Source organism: Melanerpes formicivorus, unplaced genomic scaffold, assembly GCF_026170545.1.
Source record: "Melanerpes formicivorus ecotype bairdi unplaced genomic scaffold, bMelFor1.0.p_v2 SCAF_19, whole genome shotgun sequence".
NCBI classification, from domain to species: Eukaryota; Metazoa; Chordata; class Aves; order Piciformes; family Picidae; genus Melanerpes; species Melanerpes formicivorus.
This window is the reverse complement of record NW_027142371.1, coordinates 14,901,234-14,918,838: the sequence shown is the minus strand read 5'-3', so window position 1 is coordinate 14,918,838 and position 17,605 is coordinate 14,901,234. Positions and strand designations below refer to the sequence as shown.

Here is a 17,605-nt window from a genome sequence, read left to right as displayed (position 1 = left end):
CAGTGCTCTGAGCTCGGACTGGGCTGTGCCACACAAACACAGCCACTTCTTTATTGCACCCTGCAGAGAAGTCCCTGCTGCCTCCCCTGGCTCCTTTGGCCGTGCAGGCTGCGGTGCCACACATCACTTGGCAGCTACCCTGACGCTGGCATACTCGGAGCGGGCGGTGCCTGGGCTCCTGCCGCGCCAGGGGGCCGAGGGCAGGGGCTGGAGGTCGGCGTAGTGGATGGTGGTGTCCTCCTTGCTGCTTTGCTGCAGGGGGCAGACAAAGGGTTAATGCTGACCCCAGAGAAATCTTGCAGAGGGCACCCCCAGGGCAGGTTCAGGCTGGGACAGGGGGCACAGGGGGGCTGTGGCTGCAGGGTGCTGAGTGTGCTGGGACTGTGTGAGGGCAGCTGCTGCTCACCCGGTGCCCATCTTGGCCCCAGAGCCTTCTAAAGTCTCTGTGAGCTGGGAAAGTCTTCCTCATACTGGGGCCTGGAGCAGCTCTGTGAGGAGCAAAGGCTGAGAGCCCTGGGGCTGAGAGCCTGCAGCAGAGCAGCCCCAGAGGGGAGCTGAGCAATGCTCAGCAGGAGCTAAAGGAGCTGTGGGGGCAAGAGGCTGGGGCCAGGCTCTGCTCAGTGGTGCCCAGGGACAGGCCAAGGAGCAATGGGCACAGAGTGGCAGCCAGGAGGTTCCCTGAGGAGAAAGTTGTTTGGTGTGAGGGAGCAGAGCCCTGCAGCAGGCTGCCCAGAGAGGTTGTGGAGTTTCCTTCTGTGGGAGAGCTTCCAACCTCCCCTGGGCACTGTGCTGCTGGGCAGGCTGCTGTGGGTGCCCTGCTGGAGCAGGGCTTGGCCTGGGTGAGCTCCAGAGGTCCCTTCCAACCTCACCACACTGGGGGGCTGGGATTATGTAATTTTCATGGCTCCCACTTACCTGGCTGGGCAGATGTGAGGTCTCTGCATCCAGGACTTCTCTGCTGGGGGAAGGATGATCATTAGAGCTCACAGAAGCCAGGTCCCTTCCCCACTGCACCCAGCACAGTGCTCCTCAGTTCCCTCACAAAGTTTAGCTGGGCTCAGTGGCACTTGGCCCCACGATGCCCACACTGAAGGCAGAGGAGAGGGACAAGGTGGTGCCTGCGTGCCTGGGCCGTGGTGAAAGGGCTGCAGGAGCTCTGCAGTGCTGGATGCTCCCCACAGAGAGAAGTGACACAGCACAGCAAGTAAAGGTCTTGTTCTGGGGAGAATCACTGCTGCAGAGGGGCAGGACACCAGGATAGGGCAGGTGGGTAAGGAGGAGGTGGTGGGTACCAACCTGGTGGGGCTGGGGGTCTCTGCACAGCAGGCTCTGGACAGGCTCTGGCTGCCTGCCTGCCCTCGGCGCTTCCTGCGGTACATGCAAAAGGCGACCAAGAGGCCGAGGAGGAGGAGGAGGAGGAAGAAGAGCACTACAGCTGCAGCCACCATGCCAGGAACCAGGGGTGTGTCTGTGCAGGTACAAGGCAGAGCAGGGAAAGGGTGGTGGGTGCTGGGCAGAGTGAGACCACAGCGTGGGCAAGGTGGGGGCCAGGAGCAGGGAGCCAGGCGCAGGGTCCTGCCAGGCTGCACTCACCCTGCACGGACACCACTGTGCCCTTCCCGTGCTGGAACACCTGCAGAGCAGCCCCTGGCTGCACACTTCTCGTGAACTTCACACAGTAGTAGGTGCCAGCGTCCTCGGGCTGAACATCCCTGATCTGGATGCTGAAGTCCTCGTTGGATCCATCCACCACCCTGGTCACACGGGGGCTGGAGCTGGTCTGGTCATAAATGGTCTTGTTCTCGCTGCCCCAGCCCTTCAGCCACTTCACAGGGCCAGGGTGGCCCTCTCCAGAGATGGTGCAGCTCAGGGTTAGCATCTGCCCCACCGTCACCCATAGCTGCTTCTGGGGCTGTTCCAGCCTGAGGGGCGAATTCTTCTGGGCATCCACACCTGGGCACAGCGACAAGAGGGTTTGGGGCTGAGCGAGGAGCAAGGGCAGGGCCTGCTCCGCTCACCCTCGACAGGCAGAGCAGCTCCTGCTCGCTCCGAGTTTGCAGCAGCTCCGCTGGGAAATATCCCTGGATATGGCAGGGACAGACCACAGGCACCGGGAGCGGCGGCACCGGGAGCGGCGGCACCGGGAGCGGCGGAAGCCAGTTTCAAATTGAACAAGGAGCAAATCTGTGTCTCCTGTCCGGGTGTTGGGAGTGTGGGAAGGTAGAGAGGGAGCCAAGGGGAATTCCTGGCAGGAAGAGCTGCGGGCGCTGTTAAACATTAACATCGCAGTCCGGCGCGGCCGGGCTCGCTGCGGCGCTGTGGGCAGCTGGAGTCCACAGCCAGGGGCTGCTGGCTGGTGCCCAGGAGCCAGCTCTGAGCAGCTCCTGGAAGCCAGTAAAGCCCCCAGACCCCTCCTGTCCCCGAAGTCCCCTGTCCCCAAATCCCTCATGTCCCCAGAGCCCTCTGCCTCCAAACTTCTCATGGACCCTCAAGCTCCTCCAGTCCCCCAAACCCTCCTGCCCCCTAAGCTCCTCTGCCCCCACACTCCTCTTGCCCCCAGACTCCTGCTCCCAAACCCCTCCTGCCTCCAGACTCCTTTCGCCCCAAAACTCCTCTGTCCCCCCAAACTGCTCCTGTCCCCAGACTCCTGCCCAGAGCCCCTCGCTACCTTCGGCACTGCCTCGAAGGGGTTTGACGTTGCACCGCCGGTGCTCGGTGCCGCCAGTTCCACCTTCCTAGCCCCCCGGCAGCCCCAAAAGGTGGTCGGTAGAGGATCCCCTCCCTTCCCCGCGCCTGCTTCTGCCATCCTGTCCTCTTTACCGATCCGCTGCTCCTGCCCCGCGCCGTCCCGTTCCCCCCGCGGCGGGGCAGAGAAGCAGCGGAGCTGGCGGGAGCGGGGGGGGCGGATCCCGGCGCCCCGGGACTCACCGGAGAGCCGCAGCGGGATGAGGCTGAGCTGCCCGAGCAGAAGCGGAGCGGCAGCCGTTCGCCAGGCCATTGGCACTGCCCGAATTTTGGGCTGGGGCTCCGGGAGAAGGAAAAGGAGAAGAAGCTGGGCAGGAAATGGGAGGCGAGCGGACGCAGGCTGTTAACGCTTTTGGTGCCTGCCCGCTGCTTGGGGAACCGACCGGGACTTGCCCCGGGCTTCATCCCCAGCCAAGGGCATCACCCAACGGGGAAGAGCTTCCGGGGCCAGCCCGACCCCGAGGGGCTCCTCTGGGGCGCTCCAGTTTGGCAAAGCGGCCAGAGTGCTGGTGCCAGGGCTTGGGTGACGCTTGGCACCACGGAGATGACCCAGCTGTCACCTCTCCATCACGCTGTTGAGCATGAGGAGGCTCTCTGCAGCTCCCTGAAAGGAGGCTGGAGCCAGCTGGGAGTTGGTCTCTTCTCCCAAGGAACAAGGGAGAGGACAAGAAGAAACAGCCTCAGGTTGCCCCAGGGAAGGTTCAGGTTCGACATGAGGAAGAATTTCTTCACAGCAAGGATTCTCAGGCTGTAGAACAGGCTGCCCAGGGAGGTGGTGGAGTCCCCAGCCCTGGAGCTGTTTAAAAGATGTGGATGTGGTGCTGAGGGATGTGGTTTGGTGACAGTGGCTTAGCAGCAGTGTGGGCTCCAGGCAAGCTGTTGGACTTGATGCTCTCAGAGGTCTCTTCCAACCTCAGCAATTCTCTTCCAGCCTCAGCAGGGGGACAGCATGGTGACAAGAGAGGGTGGAGATTGTCCTCGTGGGGACTTGTGCAAGGGGTTCTGTGGAGGAACTTGGCTGGTGGGTGAGCTCCTTCCTTCCCCTTTCCCAGCACAGAGGCCAGTGCTCCAGTGAGCCGAGCTGAGCCGAGCCAAGCTGAGCTGTCAGGGGCTGGGATGTGGCCATGCCCACGGCTCCAGTGACACAGATGCTGTCTCTTACCTGCCTGATGCTTCTTCTGCTCCAGAGAGAGACAGGTGAGTGGGCACAGCCCCAGTGCCCTTCCCATGCATGCTCCTTGTGCTGCTGGCAGGGCAATGCCTCCTGCTGCCCACTGGTTTTACTCCAGTGGCCCCAAGTCCTCCCCACCTTGTAGTCCCTCCCAGTGCTGGCTGCCCCAAGGGGTGGGGACATCTCTCCATCCCCTGCTCTGGCCACAGGGACAGGAGTCTGGTGATGTCCCACGCTGTGCCCAGGCTCCAGGGCCCTTCATCAGCCCCAAACCCTTCTGTTGCTATGCCCAGGTGTGGATGCCCAGAGTGGGAGTTTCAGGCTGCAGCAGCCCCAGGAGCAGCTCTTGGCAACAGCAGGGGAGACAATCACCCTGAGCTGCACCATCTCTGGAGAGGGTCCCATTGGCCCTGTGAAGTGGCTGAAGGACTGGGGCAGTGAGAACAAGACCATTTATGCTCAGACTATGTACAGCCCCCGTGTGACCAGGGTGCTGGATGAATCCAACGTGGACTTCAGCATCCAGATCAGGGATGTTCAGCCCGAGGACGCTGGCACCTACTACTGTGTGAAGTTCATGAGAAGTGGGCAGCCAGGGGCTGCTCCGCAGGTGTTCCAGCACGGGAAGGGCACAGTGGTGTCTGTACATGGTGAGTGGGGCTACAGGAACAGCTCCTGGTGGGAACCAGCCCCACCAGGAACAGCCCAGCCCAGGGGGCTCTGCTTTGGGTGAGTGAGGATGGGGAAGGGGCTTGGGAGAGGGTCCTGTGGGCACATCCGTTGCCCGGGGGGGGTTACCCACTCCCTGCAGCCCCAGGGCTGGGCAGGAGTGGCAGAGCCTGGTCTGATGTCTCTGTGCTTGCCCTCCCAGCCAGCCCCAGCCAGCCAGTGGTGTCCGGGCCCAGGCGCAGGGCAGGCCCAGAGGCATCAGTGTCCTTCACCTGTGAGACTGGAGGCTTCTTCCCCAAGGACATCAGAGTGAGGTGGCTCAAGAACAAGACTCCCATCTCGGCTCAGCAGCCCCGGGTCAGGCCTGGGCACAGCAACTCCTCCTACAGCATGTCCAGCACAGTGACCTTGGCACTGCTGCCGCAGGACGTCCGCTCCCAGCTGGCCTGTGAGGTGCAGCACCCAACGCTGCCAGCCCCCCTGAGGGGCACCTACCAGCTGAGGGAAGCCCTGCGAGGTGAGGGCTGGGATGGGGCCAGGGCAGGGGGATAGGGGCACAGCCCAGGGCTGGGGGTGCTGTGATGGGGCCAGGGCAGAGGGATAGGGGCACAGCCCAGGGATGGGACTGGGAGAGGGCAGAGGGCTGGGGGCACAGCCCAGGGCTGGGGGTGCTGGGATGGGGACAGGGCAGAGGGCTGGGGGCACAGCCCAGGGCTGGGGGTGCTGGGCCAGGGCCAGGGCAGGCTGTGGGCAGCAGAGCTGGGGCACCCCTGGAGCCTCTTCTCTCCCCAGTGGCCCCCAGCGTTCGCCTGCTCCCCGAGGCCAGCTCCGTGGAGCTCAACAAGACCTGGACCCTCTCCTGCCGCGTGGAAGGCTTCTACCCGCGGGACCTGGCCCTGAGCTGGCTGGAGGGCGGCAGGGAGCTGCCGGTGCAGAACACCTCCCGGCCGGTGGAGACCCCGCAGGGCTTGTTCCAGCTGAGCAGCCTGGTGGAGGTGCAGGCCACGGAGGACAGGAATGGGTCAGCCTTCACCTGCCGGGTGGTGCACGACGGCCAGGACCCCATCAGCAGCACAGTCACCCTCTGGGTCGCTGTGCCAGCCAAGGAGGGGCTGGGGGACCGCAGCCCAGCAGAGAATGGTGAGTGAGACCTGCTGGCAGGTGGCCCTGTGGGCAAGGCTGGAGCTTGTCCCCCACCCTCACCCTGAGAGAGCTCCAAGTTCCACCAGGATCTTGTTCAAGGACCCCAAATCTTGTGTCTGGACTGGTCTGGAGCACAAGTGGTGTGAGGAGCAGCTGAGGGAGCTGGGGGTGTCCAGCCTGGAGTAAAGGAGGCTGGGGGGAGAGCTGCTGGCTCTCTACAGCCCCCTGAGAGGAGGCTGGAGCCAGGTGGGGCTTGGGCTCTGCTCCCTAGTCTCAGGTGATAGGATGAGAGGCAATGGCCTGGAATTGCCCCAGGGGAGGCTGAGGTTGGAGATCAGGAAAGATTTCTTTGCTGCAGGGGTAGTCAGGGATTGTCCCAGCCCAGGAGGGGCTGAGTGTCTGGTCCCAGCTTGCTGCGTGAGCGCTGCGGGCTGCTGGTGGTGGCCGGGGGCTGCGGGATGCACTCGGGTCCCAGCTGCTCATGTGCCCTGTCCCCACAGCAGGTCTGACCCTCCTGGCCAGCCCCGGCCTGTGGTTTGCCATCCTGCTGGAGAAGGGGTTCCTGGGCGGCCTCCTGATCTTCCTCTTCAGACGCATCAGGACCTGAGGAGGGCAACGTCTGGGGCTGCCGCCGCATCCCGTTCCCTGACAGCCTCCGGTTCTTGTGCCGGGAGCGGGTCCCGGGCTTCGGTCGCCGCCAGCTTTGAGACACGTACCTGGCAATAAAGCCTTCGGGGCGCACAGTCTCTTCTGGGCTGCTCCGCGTAGCTGGTTCACGCAGCCCGGTCCTGCCCCGGCCTGGGCAACCTCCCGGGGCTCGATGCCGTCCATCCCCGGTGCTCGATTCTGTACACCCAGTGCTCGGCGCTGCCCATCCCCGGTGCTCGGTTCTGTACACCCAGTGCTCGGCGCTGCCCATCCCCGGTGCTCGGTTCTGTACACCCAGTGCTCGGCGCTGCCCGTCCCCGGTGCTCGGTTCTGTACACCCAGTGCTCGGCGCTGCCCGTCCCCGGTGCTCGGTTCTGTACACCCAGTGCTCGGCGCTGCCCGTCCCCGGTGCTCGGTTCTGTGCACCCAGTGCTCGGCGCTGCCCGTCCCCGGTGCTCGGTTCTGTGCACCCAGTGCTCGGCGCTGCCCGTCCCCGGTGCTCGGTTCTGTACACCCAGTGCTCGGCGCTGCCCGTCCCCGGTTCTCGGTTCTGTACACCCAGTGCTCGGCGCTGCCCATCCCCGGTGCTCGGTTCTGTGCACCCAGTGCTCGGCGCTGCCCGTCCCCGGTGCTCGGCGCTGCCCGTCCCCGGTGCTCGGTTCTGTACACCCAGTGCTCGGCGCTGCCCGTCCCCGGTGCTCGGCGCTGCCCACTCTCGGCGCACGCCGGGCGCTGGGCGCGGCACACGGCACCTCCGCGCCGCCAGGGGCCGCTGTTCGCGGGCAGGGGGCCGCGCGCCGCCCTGGCCTCGTTTCCACCCGGGCGGCTTTGGCGGCGCACCCCGGGCGGGCCGCGGCGGGCGCGGGGCCCCGGCGGGCTTTGGGCGCTGCACCGCGGCAAGATGGCGGAGAGGGAGGAGGCGCTGAGGGAGTTCGTGGCCGTGACCGGCGCCGAGGAGGAGCGAGCGCGCTTCTTCTTGGAGTCCGCCGGCTGGGACCTCCAGGTACCCGCGCCGCCGCCCCTCGCGGGCGGCAGCTCGGCGGTGGCAGCGCGGCGGTGGCAGCTCGGCGGTGGCAGCTCGGCGGTGGCAGCTCGGCGGTGGCAGCTCGGCGGTGGCAGCTCGGCGGTGGCAGCGCGGCCGCGGGCCGGCGCCGGGCCCCGGAGGCCGTGGCGGCTGCGGGGGAAGCGCTGGGCCGGGCGCTCGGCTTCCCGGGGGCTCGCACCTCGCCCGGAGAGCGCTCCTCAGGCCCAGCCCCTCGGCGGGCTGCGAGGGTCGGGCTCAGGCGGGGCGGGGGGCTGCTGGGCACCGGAGCCTGCCCCGGCTCTCTCGTTCGTCGGAGAGTTAATCGGCCGGTGCCTGTCCCGGGGCGCGGCGCTGCGGGGGTCTGGGCGCTCCTCGGGCGCCGGTGTGGTTGGTTGGTGCAACGCCGCTCGGCTCGTCCGCGGCAGCCCCAGGCCCGGAGGGTGTTCGGCCCCCGCTGTGCGCTGCCTCCGGCCGCCCTCCCCTGCCCTCCCCTCCCCTCCCCTCCCCTCCCTCCCCTCCCCTCCCTCCCCCTTCGCGGCTGTCCCAAAAGCAGCGCTTCCCGAGGGTGGTTTTGGCGTAGCCCCCCCAGAAGCGCTGCAGCTCCATGGCCGCCCGCGGGGGAGGCTGCCCTGGCAGGGCTGTAGGGGTGAGTGTCCTCCGGAGCAAAGCCAAACCTGGGAGGCTGGCAGAGCCTCTCCGTGCCTCTGGCCCCCAGCGGGAGCCCTGCAGGAGGTGGCTGTCGATGTGCCCGTTGAGGCCCAGGGTGACAAAAGCCTCGGCCCTGGTGTCTGTGTGTGGCTGTGGAGCCTTTGCTGCCGCCCTGAGGAGCTCCTGGGTGTTCCCTTCCAGATTGCACTTGCCAGCTTCTACGAGGACGGAGGGGATGAGGACATCCTGACCCTTCCCCAGCCAGCACCCAGCTCCATATCCAGAGGCACTGTAGCCAGGTGAGGAGGAAGCTTCAGCTTGGGCTGATCTGTTCAGCAGCAGCTTGTGAGCAGCTGAGAGTGAAGCTGCTGAGGTGATGCATGTTGGGTGGCAGCAGGAGGAGCCCTGCCTCCAGCCCTGCTGCACCTCAGGTGGGGCTGCAGCTGTGGTGGGAGCTCAGTGGTGAGCCAGGGCAGGCACAGCTGGCATTGCACAGCTGACCCAAGGAGCAGCCAGGAAAACTCAAGCTCAGTGCTCAGGAAGAGCTTAGTTTGCCTCTGGAGGGTAGAGGAGAGGTTGGTGATGCTGTCAGCAGAGTTGTACCTCCTGAGGAAAAAAGTGTTCCAATTGGGTGTGACAGCTGAGCTGGTGTCATGGAGCCACAGGATGCTTTGGGCTGGAAGGGACCTCCAAAGGCCACCCAGTGCACCCCTGCCCTCAGCAGGGACATCCTCCCTGCAGCAGCTTGCTCACAGCCTTCTCCAGCCTCACCTTGCACAGCTCCAGCCATGAGGCCTCAGCTCCCTCCCTGGGCAACCTGCTGCAGGGTTCCAGCAGCCTCCTGGGGCACAACTTGCTCCTCACCTCCAATCTCAATCTGCTCTGCTCTGCTCTCCTTTCAAACCATTGCCCTACTGCAGCTACCATCCCAGCCCTCCCCTTTTGCACCCCCTCCTGCTGGGTGAGTGCAGAGGTCCAAGAGCTTGGCTCAGCCCTCAGTTCCAGCAGTGCTGACCTGTCACTGTACACAGTGATGAGCCAGACCCTGGAAAGCAGCCCAGGGTCCCCCAGAGTGCTGTGCTGAGGAGCTGTAGCTTCTGTGGCTGCAGTGAGTGGTGAGGCTGAGGCTCTGCAGTTGACTCTTGCAGTGACCACAGAGTGACATCCTTCAGAGACCTTGTCCATGCACAGGAGGAGGATGATGAAGAGGAGGAGGGACAGAGGTAAGTGTTCAAAGACTTGCAGCCCTTCTGTGGTGGCTGGGCACTTGTGGGCAGGGCAGGGCAGGGCAGGGGCTGTGTTGGTTGGGCCATGGGCTCCAACCATTAACCCTGGCCCAGCCCTGCCAGGGCACCCCCAGCCCATGGCCCTCAGCACCACAGCTCCTTAGCTTTCAAGCCCCTGCAGGGATGGGGACTCCACCACTGCCCTGGGCAGCCTGGGCCAGGCCTGGCCAACCCTTTCCATGAAGCAATTGTTCCTCCTGTCCAACCTGAACCTCCCCTGGGACCACCTGAGGCCATTTCCTCTTGCCCAGTCATGCTGTCCTGTCCTGTCCTTTGCCAGCGTTTGAGCCCTGCCAGGCTGCTCTCTCTCTCTCTTGCTGAGCCTGAGTGGGTTGTTATCAGCTTATTGATCAGTGAGTGACATCACATGAGAGTCTCTGCAGCACAGGAACTTGGGAGTGGCTGCAGCAGGAGACCCTGGCCCCGTGGCCCCCTGGGGGTGGCTAATGTCTGCAGCTCCAAGCTGTAGGGAGCTCAGCAGAGCCCTGCCCGCCCCCCGCCGCAGGAGCCAGCCTCAGCCAGCTGCTCTGTGCTTTCTGCTCTCAGGTTTTATGCTGGTGGCTCAGAGAGGAGTGGGCAGCAGATCGTTGGCCCCCCGAGGAAGAAGAGCCCCAACGAGCTGGTGGAGGATCTGTTCAGGGGGGCCAAGGAGCACGGCGCCGTGGCGGTGGAGCGGGCGGCCCGGGGCGGCGGCGAGAGCAGCAAGCCCAAAGTGAGGAGGGAGGACAGCTTCTGCTCCCTGCTTCATTTGGGCCTCCCACCCTGACAGCTGGCTGGTTCTGTGGAGTCCTGCAGTGATCTGTGAGAGGGCAAGTTCAGCCTGGACTCGCAGAATCTCAGCCTGGTGGAAGTAGGAAGGGGCCCCCGGAGGCCACGGGATGAGGGAAGGCCAGGTTGGGAGAGACCCCCAAGGGTCACCCAGGCCAAGCCCCTCAGCAGGGCACCCACAGCAGCTTGCCCCAGGGGCACAATGGCCAGGGAGGCTTGGGAGCTTTCTACAGAAGGAGACTCCACAGCCTCTCTGGGCAGCCTGCCCCAGGGCTCTGCACCCTCACACCAAACAACTTTCTCCTCATGGCACCTCCTGGCTTAGAGGTTGTGCCCTTGTGAGGCCTCCCCAGAGCAGAGCAGAGGGGCAGGATCCTCTCTCTCCACCTCTGGCCACACTGCTTTGGATGCAGCCCAGGCTGCCCTTGGCCTCCTGTGCTGCAGGCTCAGACTGCTGGCTCCTGCCCAGCACCCCCAGGTCCTTCTCTGCAGGGCTGCTCTCAATCTCAGCACCCCCAGCCTGGACTGATACCTAGCACTGCCCTGACCTAGGTGCCTTATTGAACCTCCTGAGCTTCTCCTCAGCCACCTCTGCAGCCTGTCCAGGTGCCTGTGGGTGTCACCCATGCCACCCTTCAGACCTGACCTGCCCCTCTCCCCTCTCCCCTCTCTTGCAGCCCTTCGCAGGTGGAGGCTATCGCCTCGGGGCCACTCCAGAGGAGGAGTCTGCCTACGTGGCAGGGGAGAGGAGGCAGAACTCTGCCCAGGATGTGAGTATCCCTGCTCTGGGGTGCAGATAACCCCCCAAGGGATTCCTCTGCTCTAGCTGCACAGCTTGAGTGAGCAGAGTAGAAAGCTTGATGGGAATTCAGGAGGCCAGCAGGAGGGCAAATCCTGCTTCCCCTGGGACTCTGGATCAGCCAAGGGAAGCTGCTTGGCTCTCCCCAGAGCACTTCCCTGACTGACTTGTAATGAAGATTCTGAGCTTGGCTGAGCAGTGCAGGTTGTGGAAGCAACAACAGTGCAGAGAGCAGGGGGTGCTGAACTCTCCTTCAGCCACTGAGGAGCTGTGGAGCTCACAGCATCGAGGCGAGACTCTGCTGCTTGCTGTGTCAGCAAGCACTGCCCTGCTGGCAGCTTGGTTTGGGCTCCTTGCCTGGCACAGCTGGGGCTCTTCAGCTCCAAAAGGAGTCTGTGGTGCCAGTCTAGCAATGCCCATTGTGTAGCCAGGGCTTGGGGGTTTCCCCTCAGGCCAGAGCAGCCTGGCTGCAATATCTTCTGCACCTTGAAGTTCCTCTCCCAGGCAGGAACCCTTTTTCCCCCCCTTTGCATCTGAGGCTGATTGTGGTTTGGGGCTGCTGCAGGTGCATGTTGTCCTGAAGCTCTGGAAGAGTGGATTCAGTCTGGACAGTGGAGAGCTGAGGAGCTACCAAGACCCTTCCAACGCTCAGTTCCTGGATGACATCCGCAGGGGGTGCGTAGCGAGGGGGGAGAGGAGGGAAACCTGGGGGGGTGTGGAGCCAGGGATGTGCCTCACCTCAGCTTTCTTCTGGCTGCTGGATTCTGCCTGGGGAATCTGGGGGTAAGTAGGAGGTGGCCTTGTTTGTGTGGGCCTTGGAGAGCCTGAGGTGAATAAACCTCCACACACAGAGGATCACACAGGGTGTTAGGGTTGGAAGGGACCTCTGGAGATCATTGAGTCCAGCCCCCTGCCAGAGCAGGAGCACAGAACCCAGCACAGGGCACACACAACACATCCAGATGGGGCTGGAAAGTCTCCAGAGCAGGAGACTCCACAACCTCTCTGGGGGTTCCAGAGCCCTGAGACCCTCCCAGTGCAGAAGTTCCTCCTCATGGTGAGGTGGAGCCTCCGGTGCTGCAGTCTCCATCCATTGCCCCTTGGCCTATCCCAGGGTGCAGCTGAGCAGGGCCTGGCCCTGTCCCCTCCCTCCTGCCCCCCAGCCCTCAGGTACTTACAAACATTTATTACCCCCCTCTCAGTCTTCTCCAGGCTGAGCAGCCCCAGGGCTCAGCCTCTCCTCACAGGGCACAACTGTGGGCTGGGAGCTCCTGCCGGCGTCCCGGGGAGGGGCAGGGAGCTGTCCCCCTCGCTGTGCCTGGCGCCCAGGAGGTGGCACCCACCCTCTCCACTGCAACTCCAGGGGTCCCTGGCTGGTGCTTGCCCTCTCCATGCTTGCCTGGTGGCCTTCTCCAGGCAGCTGCCTGAGGCCAGTGTGTTTGCAGGGAGGTGCCTGCCGAGCTGCGGCGGCTGGCGCGGGGCGGCCAGGTGAACCTGGACATGGAGGATCACCGGGACGAGGACTACGTGAAACCAAAGAGTGTCTTCAGAGCTTTCACTGGGGAAGGCCAGAAGCTGGGCAGGTGAGAAGGTGGCTGAGCTGGTTTGCTCTCTGTGTGTGTGTGGGGTGAGTCACTTGGGAGCTTGGATTCGTCTTGCTGAGGAGGAGCCTCCTGGCTGTGCTCTGGGAGGTGCTGCTCCTAGGCAGGAGGAGAGGTTTGAGCTTTCCCATGGCAGGAGGAGGATCCCTGCTCTGGGGGCACCATGCTGTGGCAGGGAGCAGCTGCCCCTGGTGCTCTGAGGGAAGGGAGGACCCTCAGTGTGATGCTCCAGAAGGTGAAGCTCTGGACAAGCTCTTGCTGGCTCCTAAGTGCTCCTTTCCAGCTCCCATTGCTGCCTCTTGGCTGGCAGCCCTGGGCACCGCGGCCCAGCTGGCACCGCGGCCCGGCTGGCACCGAGCTCACTGCCCCTGGCACCCAGGAGAGTGGGTTGGTTTCTGAGAGCTGCCCTTGTGTCTCCTCCTCCTCAGCACTGCCCCCCAGGTGATGGGCAGCAGCTCTCCAGCCCAGCAGGCAGAGAATGAGGCCAAAGCCAGCTCTGCCATTGCCATCGACGAGGCAGAGCCGGTCACCAACATCCAGATCCGGCTGGCGGACGGCGGGCGCCTGGTCCAGAAGTTCAACCACCACCACAGGTACAGGCAGCAGGGACACAGGACCATGCCCTCAGCACCACAGCTCCAAGCCTTTCAAACCCCTCCAGGGATGGGGACTCCACCACTAGCCTGGGCCAGCCCTTGACAGCCCTTCCCATGAAGGAATTGTTCCTCATGGCCAACCCAACCCTCCCCTGGGGCAGCCTGAGGCCATCTCCTCCTGTCCTGTTGATTGCTTCTTGGGAGCAGAGCCCAACCCCCACCTGGCTCCAGCCTCCTCTCAGGGAGCTGTAGAGAGCCAGAAGGTCTTCCCCCAGCCTCCTTTACTCCAGGCTGAACACCCCCAGCTCCCTCAGCTGCTCCTCCCCAGCCCTGTGCTCCAGACCCCTCCCCAGCTTTGTTGCCCTTCTCTGGACACCTTCCAGCAGCTCAACCTCCTTCCTGAACTGAGGGGCCCAGAACTGGACACAGGACTCCAGGTGTGGCCTAACCAGTGCAGTGTACAGGGCAGAATGACCTCCCTGCTCCTGCTGGCCACACTCTTCCTGCTGCAGGCCAGGATGCCCTTGGCCCTCTTGGCTGCCTGGGCACACTGCAGGCTCATGTTCAGCCTACCATCCACCAGCACCCCCCCAGGTCCCTCTCTGCCTGGCTGCTCTCAGCCACTCTGCCCCCAGCCTGTAGCACTGCCTGGGGTCTTGGAGATACCAAAGGAAAGGGGAATTTGGGCTGCTCTCTGGGGGTCTGAGTAACGAGATGGCTTTGGCCAGGCAGTGGCACAGGCTGCCCAGGGCGGTGGTGGAGTCCCCACAGCTCTGAACCCCACGGTGGGAGCCCAAGGGCAGGACACAGTGCTGGGGACGGGAGAGCCGGCCCCAGGCAGGAGGTGCCCAAGGAACCTGTGGCCACGGGGCCAGGGCTTAATGGCCATGGTGGTGTGGGGTTGCTGTTTGGCTTGGGTGATCTTGGAGGCCTTTTGCACCCCAGCCCACGCCACGGCTCCCTGCTCCTAAGAGGCTCTCTCTGTGTCTGCTGCCCTGGGACAGGATCCGCGACCTTCGCCTCTTCATCGTCGACGCCCGGCCCGCCATGGCTGCCACCAGCTTCGTGCTCATGACCACCTTCCCCAACAAAGAGCTGACTGATGAGAGCCAGACCTTGAAGGAAGCCAACCTGCTCAACGCTGTCATCGTCCAGAGGCTGACATAGGGACCCCTCCCGGTGCCGCCCCGGCGCCGCCCGCCCCGGGCAGGCTCCCAGCCCCTCCTAGCTCTGGGTCCTTAGCTCTTGGTTGGACTTTGTTTTGTTTCTCTCTAGCTGCATTTCCCAGGAGGAGTTCTTTTGGGGTTGTTGTTTTTGGTGGTGATGATGATGATCAGTGGACTTCAAAATGAATAAAGGAAACGAATCCATTGTGGAAGGAGCTGCAGCTCCCTGTGCCCCCAGCCCCCCCAGCAGGGCTCAGACCCCCCTGGGGCTTGAGTTGGAAGGAGTTGCAGCTCCCTGTGCCCCCAGCCCCCCCAGCAGGGCTCAGACCCCCCTGGGGCTTGAGTTGGAAAGAGCTGCAGCTCCCTGTGCCCCCAGCCCCCCCAGCAGGGCTCAGACCCCCCTGGGGCTTGAGTTGGAAGGAGCTGCAGCTCCCTGTGCCCCCAGTCCCCCCAGCAGGGCTCAGAACCCCCTGGGGCTTGAGTTGGAAGGAGCTGCAGCTCCCTGTGCCCCCAGCCCCCCCAGCAGAGCTCAGACCCCCCTGGGGCTTGAGTTGGAAGGAGCTGCAGCTCCCTGTGCCCCCAGACCCCCCATGGGGGCTCAGACCCCCCTGGGGGCTGAGTTGCTGCACTCTTCAGAGGGGAGGAAGGTGAGGGAGCTCCCCAGGAGCAGCTGCTCCTCACACCTTTGTGCTCTGCCCTCTCTCCCAGGGGCTGCTGCACAGCTCTCCTTTGCTTTTCACTCCCCCAGTGTGAGGGGGGCTGGGCTGGTGGTCAGGGCAGTGGCCACCCCTCTCTGCAGCTATTGAGAGGGAGTCCCTGGGGAGCAGCTGGGGAGAGCTGGGCTGCAGGCTCAAGGTTCTTGGCTGGCCAGAGAGCAAATCCTGCCTTCCCTCAGCAGAGCTCTCAGGGGGTTCAGTGCAGCCCTTCCCCTGCTCTGCTGCTGCTCCTTCCAGACCTGCTGCCCCTGTGACTTGCTGTGCTGTGGCTTTCAGAGTCTGCCAGAAGGCACAAAGCTGGATCAGCCTGGGATGCCTCAGAGGCAAAGGGAGTTTCTCTTGCTGGGAGTGAAGGTGAAGAGGTGAATGATTGAGGTGATGAGAAGCAGCTCAGGAGAAACCTCCAGGCTGTGGCAGCCTCTGCTTTATTTCCTCTGCTCTGCTGAGGACTGCCCCAGCCTGCAGCTCCCCAGCTCTGCTCTCTGCTGCCTTGGCCTCAGGTCTCCAGACCATTCCTGGCTTTGGACAGAGGCCTGTGGGTGAATTTGTTGCACCTAGAGCTGGTGGCACTGGGGTAGCATCACACCTGCCAGCTGCCATCTGGCACTCAGCACCAACCCACAGGGAGTTTGTTTCCCTGGCCCTGGCCTTCAGAGCAGAGCCCTGAGCTGTGCTGATCCTCCAGGCTAGCTGGGAGCAGCACAGCTGCCAGCTGAGAGAGGCTGGGTGGCAAAGGGCTGGAGCAAGCTGTCTGCTTCCTTGCCTTAGTCATGCTGGAGCCCTGTGGCTGCTCTGAGGCCATCCCTCTCAGAGCTCTGGAGCTTCCAGGTCCTCATCTCCCTGGGAGGCAGACTGGGAGGCAGTGGTGCAGGCTGGGCAGGCTCAGCCTGAGGAGCTGGCTTGGCTGCTCCTAGTGATCCCCAGCTGCAGGGGGAGATTCCAGACCTTGGCAAGGGCATTTGCAGAGCAGCTCCTGCAGCAGGAGCTGAGGGCTGCCACCTTCTTCACCACCCAGTGGCTCTCTGCTGTGCACCACAGGAGGTTTGTTCAAGGCACTGTGAAGATTGCCCTTAAAAGCCCCCAAAGCAGTTTGAGCCTTTCTGATGCCTGCTGCCAGCTCTCCTGCTGGGGAGCACAGAATCCTCTTGGCTGGAAAAGCCTGTGGAGCTCATCCACTCCAACCCTTCCCTTGCTCTACCAAGCCTGGTGCTAAACCATGGCCCTCAGCACCACAGCTCTGCCCCTTTGGAGGGCCTCCAGGGGTGGGGATTGAGCCAGGCCCCTGGGCAGCCTGGGCCAGGGCTTGAGAGCCCTTCCTGGGAAGGAGTTTCCTCTCCTCTCCAACCTGAGAGCCATTTCCTCTTGTCCTGTTGCCTGCTCCTTGGGAGAAGAGACCAAGCCCAACCTGGCTCCAGCCTCCTCTCTGGGAGCTGTAGGAAGGATCTGAGTCCAGAACAGCACAGACCAAGGCTGGAGAGCTGCCCGCAGCCTCCTCCTCTGCAGGCTGCCGGTGCCGGGGCAGGCTCTGCTGCCCGGTGCGCAGTTTCACATCCAGGTTTGCTGCCAGCTCTCCGCGCGGGATGCGGAGCTGCTGAGCTCAGCTCTCCCCGGGCTCGGGGCTGTCTCTGCAGCCGGGAGCAGCAGGTTTGGCTGGAGCCAGAGGGTGGCAGTGCTGCAGTGGAGCTGCTCTCCTCCACGGCTCCTGCTCAGACACTCCCCCGGCTCCGGGAGCTGCTGGGGGTCTGTGAGCCCCTCCGGGGTGCAGCTGCTGCCTCCTTCCCCTGATTCTTCCCTCGGATTTTAGTTCGGGCCGGCGGCGAGCAGCCCTCCTCTCCTGGAGGGGCGCCGGCTCTGCCCTGCTGCCAGGCTCTTTGGAGGGGCACAGCAGGCTGGCAGCAGCAGCCAAGGCAGGGCTGGCTCCCCCCAGAGCTCCCGGGAGAGCTCTGTGGCTCGGCCTGGAGGCAGTGTAGAAGTCCTCTCCCGTTTCAGACTGGCTCTGTCTGGGAGCTTGCAGGCGACACCAAGCTGAGTGGTGTGGTTGGCAAGGCTGAGGGCTGGGATGGGAGACAGCCAGAGGGGCCTGGAGAGGTGGCTGAGAAGCTCATCAGGAGGTTCAGTGAGGCAAAGTGTAAGGTCCTGTGCCTAGCTCCAGCTGACCCAACTCTCCCAGCCTGTGCCTGTGGGGACAGCCCTCTGACCACCTCCACAGCCTCCTCTGCACCCACTCCAGGTCCTTCTGGTGCTGGAGTGTTGGTCAGCTTTTGGCTTCCTAGCCTGTGAGCTGCAAATGCAGCTCTTGAGCACCTGGAGAGTGAGTGAGAGGCAGGGAGCCAGAGGATGAAGTGCTGGGAAGCGCTTCCAAGGCTACCTTGTGTGTGTCCAAGCGGAATGGTGTGTGGTGAGCGGGCACAAAACAGCCTGGGGGGCAAGAGAAGAAGACTTGAGGGGGTTTCAGTTTCCTTCTGAGTTCCCTCCATCCTCCTGGGTGGGGAGAGAGGGAGGTTTCTTTCTTACTGAGATCTAGGGGCAGATAATGCTGGTGGGAGACAGGGATTTGGCTCCCACTGCACTGGCTGAGGCCCAGCCTGAGTGATGTTGGTTCTCTGGGATGTCAGGGAGATAAGA

At 63.7% G+C, this 17,605-nt stretch overlaps 3 protein-coding genes across 5 annotated transcripts; 2 read left to right on the top strand and 1 right to left on the bottom strand.

The window, feature by feature from the left end:
• Positions 1–13: 13 nt before the first annotated feature.
• LOC137447069 (signal-regulatory protein delta-like) lies at positions 14–3,159 on the bottom strand. Of its 2 annotated transcripts, none has more exons than XM_068150297.1 (5): positions 2,929–3,159; positions 1,594–1,953; positions 1,297–1,468; positions 916–958; positions 14–252 (listed from the first exon to the last, which is right to left on the bottom strand). In XM_068150297.1, the coding sequence occupies exons 1-5, from the start codon at positions 2,996–2,998 to the stop codon at positions 124–126; spliced, it is 774 nt and encodes a 257-aa protein (XP_068006398.1). In that variant the 5' UTR covers positions 2,999–3,159; the 3' UTR covers positions 14–123. The 2 variants fall into 2 exon arrangements, with proteins under 2 accessions (XP_068006398.1, XP_068006399.1); XM_068150298.1 differs by having other exon boundaries at positions 916–955; positions 2,929–3,157.
• Positions 3,160–3,632: 473 nt separating this feature from the next.
• On the top strand, positions 3,633–6,584 carry LOC137447060 (tyrosine-protein phosphatase non-receptor type substrate 1-like). Of its 2 annotated transcripts, none has more exons than XM_068150278.1 (5): positions 3,633–3,942; positions 4,210–4,566; positions 4,788–5,102; positions 5,378–5,725; positions 6,229–6,584. In XM_068150278.1, exons 1-5 carry the CDS (start codon positions 3,870–3,872, stop codon positions 6,333–6,335), a joined length of 1,200 nt encoding a protein of 399 aa, XP_068006379.1. In that variant the 5' UTR covers positions 3,633–3,869; the 3' UTR covers positions 6,336–6,584. The 2 variants fall into 2 exon arrangements, with proteins under 2 accessions (XP_068006379.1, XP_068006380.1); XM_068150279.1 differs by having other exon boundaries at positions 3,634–3,942; positions 6,232–6,583.
• A 668-nt stretch (positions 6,585–7,252) lies between these two features.
• NSFL1C (NSFL1 cofactor) lies at positions 7,253–14,476 on the top strand. Its single transcript, XM_068150282.1, has 9 exons — positions 7,253–7,379; positions 8,250–8,347; positions 9,197–9,271; positions 9,881–10,046; positions 10,780–10,872; positions 11,467–11,576; positions 12,347–12,484; positions 12,931–13,095; positions 14,103–14,476. The coding sequence occupies exons 1-9, from the start codon at positions 7,278–7,280 to the stop codon at positions 14,263–14,265; spliced, it is 1,110 nt and encodes a 369-aa protein (XP_068006383.1). The 5' UTR covers positions 7,253–7,277; the 3' UTR covers positions 14,266–14,476.
• The last annotated feature ends 3,129 nt before the right edge of the window (positions 14,477–17,605 follow it).